Source organism: Phyllostomus discolor, chromosome 10 (genome assembly GCF_004126475.2).
Source record: "Phyllostomus discolor isolate MPI-MPIP mPhyDis1 chromosome 10, mPhyDis1.pri.v3, whole genome shotgun sequence".
Lineage (NCBI taxonomy): Eukaryota > Metazoa > Chordata > Mammalia > Chiroptera > Phyllostomidae > Phyllostomus > Phyllostomus discolor.
In genome coordinates this window covers 91,601,866-91,605,328 of record NC_040912.2, presented here as the reverse complement: position 1 = coordinate 91,605,328, position 3,463 = coordinate 91,601,866, and the positions used below count along the sequence as shown (strand labels likewise).

Sequence of the window (3,463 nt, the reverse complement as noted above, 5' to 3'; positions counted from 1 at the left end):
ACCAGGCTATTGGTCATCAAAGTCCTTTCCCCAGAGACAGGCCCTCCTACTCTTGGCTTTTCCTGATGTGGTGCCACCAGGAGTGAATGGAGTCACCTGCGCTCACCAGGTGGAATTAGACAGTGATCATGCAGTGAGGACAGGGCTCAGACAGGGTGTGGGGGACACTGAAGGGTCACAATTCTGAGAACACAAGGAGGCTGGGAAAAGCCTGACATCTGCTCTCAAAGGGGGCAGCAGCCCACTGAGGGGGTCACTGTCCTGAGGCTGGAGAGCAGACTGAGGACAGAGGGGGCTCTGTGCTTGGGGACTCGGTGATCCCAGAAGGTTCCGTCGAGTTAATGATGCCTGAGTGGCTGGAACCACCTGACATGAAGAAGCCACGTCTTTGGGGGCAGGATGTCAGGAGTCGGAGGCCAGTGGCCCAGGCTCTCAGGGACACCGATCCCACCAGACACACTGAGGCAGGACAAAGATTTGACTCCCCAGAGTCACAGGCTCTCCAGGTCACCTGGGACATACAATTCTTTTCCAGTTTCCAAAACCCCAATTCCAACTCCCATCCTGTGTGTCTCCCAGCCAACCCCACTAAGTGGTTCCCGCAGTCACTGAGCCTCTCGTCTGGTCTCCCAGTTTCCCAAAGACTCCTGGGAAAATGTAGCATCCACAACTTTGGTCCCCAACACAGAGCTACCTGGGAGAAATTAGCATCTGAAGCCTGGTCACTGACCTGAGTCACTGTCACAACCTCCCCTCGGCCTTTCGCCCTTGTCGGCCCTGAACAGACAGACCGAGCTCAGCAAACCTCTCCCAGCGTCAGCCCCGCTGCCCAGCCCTTCCAGTGTTGCTCCCTCAGGTCCCATGTTCGGGGGGGGGGTGGCGGGGGGGCGGGGACCACGACTGTGTCACTGTGCTGTCAGCAGCTCTCGGAGGTAGTTGTACCATTTTAATGAACCAACTGTGTTTGGGACTCTTCCAGCTAAGCATGGAAATACGGAAGCTGGCACAAGATGGGGAAAATGCCTGCGGTAAGAGCCCGTCTCTCACTGGGAACTTGACTTCAGGTGTCTTGAAGCTCTGGGTGATGATGGAAATGGGAAACCTCAGGACTGAACAGACAAGCCCTAAGGGCACCCTTAGGTGTCAGGGCCAACATAGTAAGAGTCCTGAGACATTTATTGTAGCTGCGTCCCTGCCCCTGCCCAGCTGGGAGGTACTATCTTCTTCCAATGACCTGCACCACATACACACCCCGATGCCAAAGTGTCAAATGATAACATTAAACCCACCCTGACCCCACAGAGGATGGTGGAGAGGGCATTGGCTCCTGCACTGGAGGGGGTCACGTACCAGGTACAGGGTTAGAGACCCAGGGTGGAGAGGCAGACAGGTGTCTTATTAGTAGGCAGCAGGGTTAAGAGAGAGGGATGGGGAGAGGGGAGAGGAGGGAGAGAGGGAGAGGAGCAGGAAGGAAAGAAGTGATATCATCTAACCCCCAACACCACCAGGAGGAAACAACACCACACTATTATTCCCAATTTTGCACAAAGTTTCAACACTAACATGAAGCAACTTCCAAGGTGGCACAGCTGGCCCGTGGCATGGCTGTGAGGCAAGCCCGAGGTATCTGGGACTCCACACAGCTTTTCACACCCAGACCCACTGCCCCCTCCTGCCCTCTTCCCTGGGCTGGACCCTAGGAGAATGTGGCAGAGGCCACTGATGCTGCCCAGCAGGGACAGCTCTGCACCATGGAGACGACCGGCGATAATGCAGGGGAGGCCGTGACTGGGACTAGAGAGGGACGCCCTCTAGAGGAATACCCACCAGGTGGTGAGCATCTACAGGTGCTGGTGGTGAAGCTGAGTGGACAGGGGTGGATGGTGAAGGTCCCCTGGGGCAGGGTCAGCTCTGACCGATGACCACAGTATGGGTTTGTTTGGAAAGCAGAGCTGAAACCCTGTTGTTCTCCTTTGTTACAAGGGCTCTGGGTGTTGGGGGTGGGGGTCCAGGTAACCAGGATACCTAGTTGCTTTAGGGTTTGGAAGCTCACAGACCACCTGTCCTCCAGGTTCCGAAGACAGCACGCGGGACTGGCAGGAGCGCAAGCTGAGGCTCATCCTGGCAGGGAGGACCGGGGCGGGGAAGAGTGCCACTGGGAACAGCATCCTGGGCCAGAGGTCTTCCTCTCCAGGCTGGCAGCCACCTCAGCGACCAGAACCTGCGAGGTGGTGAGCTGCAGGCGGGGTCGGTGGCACATGGAAATCATGGACACCCCAGACCTTTTCAGCTCCCAAGTCCCCAAGACAGATCCAGGATTCCAGGAGCGGACGCGCTGCTACCTGCTGTCGGCACCAGGGCCCCACGCAGTGATCCTGGTGACTCAGTTGGGCTGCTTCACAGAGCAGGACCAGCAGGCCTTGAGCGAACTCAAGGACCTGTTCGGGGACAGCGTGATGGCACGCACCATCATGCTTTTCATGCACAAGGAGAACCTGGAGGGGGGCTCCTTGCAGGAGTTTGTGCAAAACACGCACAACCGTGCACTGCGGAAGTTAGTGGCCAAGTGCAGGGGCGGAGTGTGCGCCTTCAACAACTGGGCGGTGGGCACAGAGCAGGAAGCCCAGGTGCAGAAGCTGCTGGAGTACCTGGTGGGGGACAACCCCCCCCCAACTACTTCACCAACAAAGTGTACAGCCTGGTGCAGAAACTGGCTAGTGAGGATGAGGAGGAGCAGGGGCGCAGGGTGGCAGAGAAGATGATCCGAGCCCTGCTGCTGGGTGCCCTGGTCAAGGTCTGGCTGCTGCTCACCAGACACCAGCCTGAGGCCCAAGTTGGTCCTGAGTGACAGGCTGTAAACAGGACCTAGTCCCGCCAGCTGACAGTCATACTCATCTCTGGTGTCTGTCCCTCCAGAATCTGCAGGCTTTGCCCATGTCCCTCACCTGGCAGTAATCTACCAATGACAAGATGCTACCAGAGCCCATTGACCGCCTCCCTGCAAACCCTGGCCCTGTGACCTGGCCTCTCTGGGCTCCTTTCATACTTCAGCCAAGTAACTGTTGTTGCTTTGCCTGGTTCCCACTGACCTCAAGCTGCTGTCACATGTTATTGAATCTGCCCCCATCTCCCCACCAGACCAAGGTTAGGCCCCACATAAACCCTCAGCCCATTCCCATTTGTTTCAGTTGACCATGAATTGAATGAATAAATGCACTGGACATTCACCTTGTGTTGTCCGACATTAGTATTTGTAGGTGTCAGTTCATCCGCCTGACACTCAAATTGAACAAAGGCGCTGCTCTGTCGTCCCTGCCCCCACCTGCAAAACCACACTCACACCCAAGTTCAGAAAGACACACACACCCACTAGGGTGTGTGCCCACAGGAAGAAAACACCCTGAAGAAACTGTCCCTCTGTCACTGCAGGGGACATCTCCCCAGGGGAGTCTGTGTCACCATC

General features: G+C 56.6%; 1 protein-coding gene across 1 annotated transcript; it reads left to right on the top strand.

Annotated features, from left to right (window-relative positions):
- Positions 1–970: 970 nt before the first annotated feature.
- Positions 971–3,227, top strand: LOC114507469 (GTPase IMAP family member 1-like). The gene is given in 4 exon segments (XM_028525269.2): positions 971–1,028; positions 2,072–2,179; positions 2,182–2,675; positions 2,678–3,227. Coding segments are annotated over 4 exon segments (816 nt in total). The 5' UTR covers positions 971–985; the 3' UTR covers positions 2,849–3,227.
- Positions 3,228–3,463: the final 236 nt, after the last annotated feature.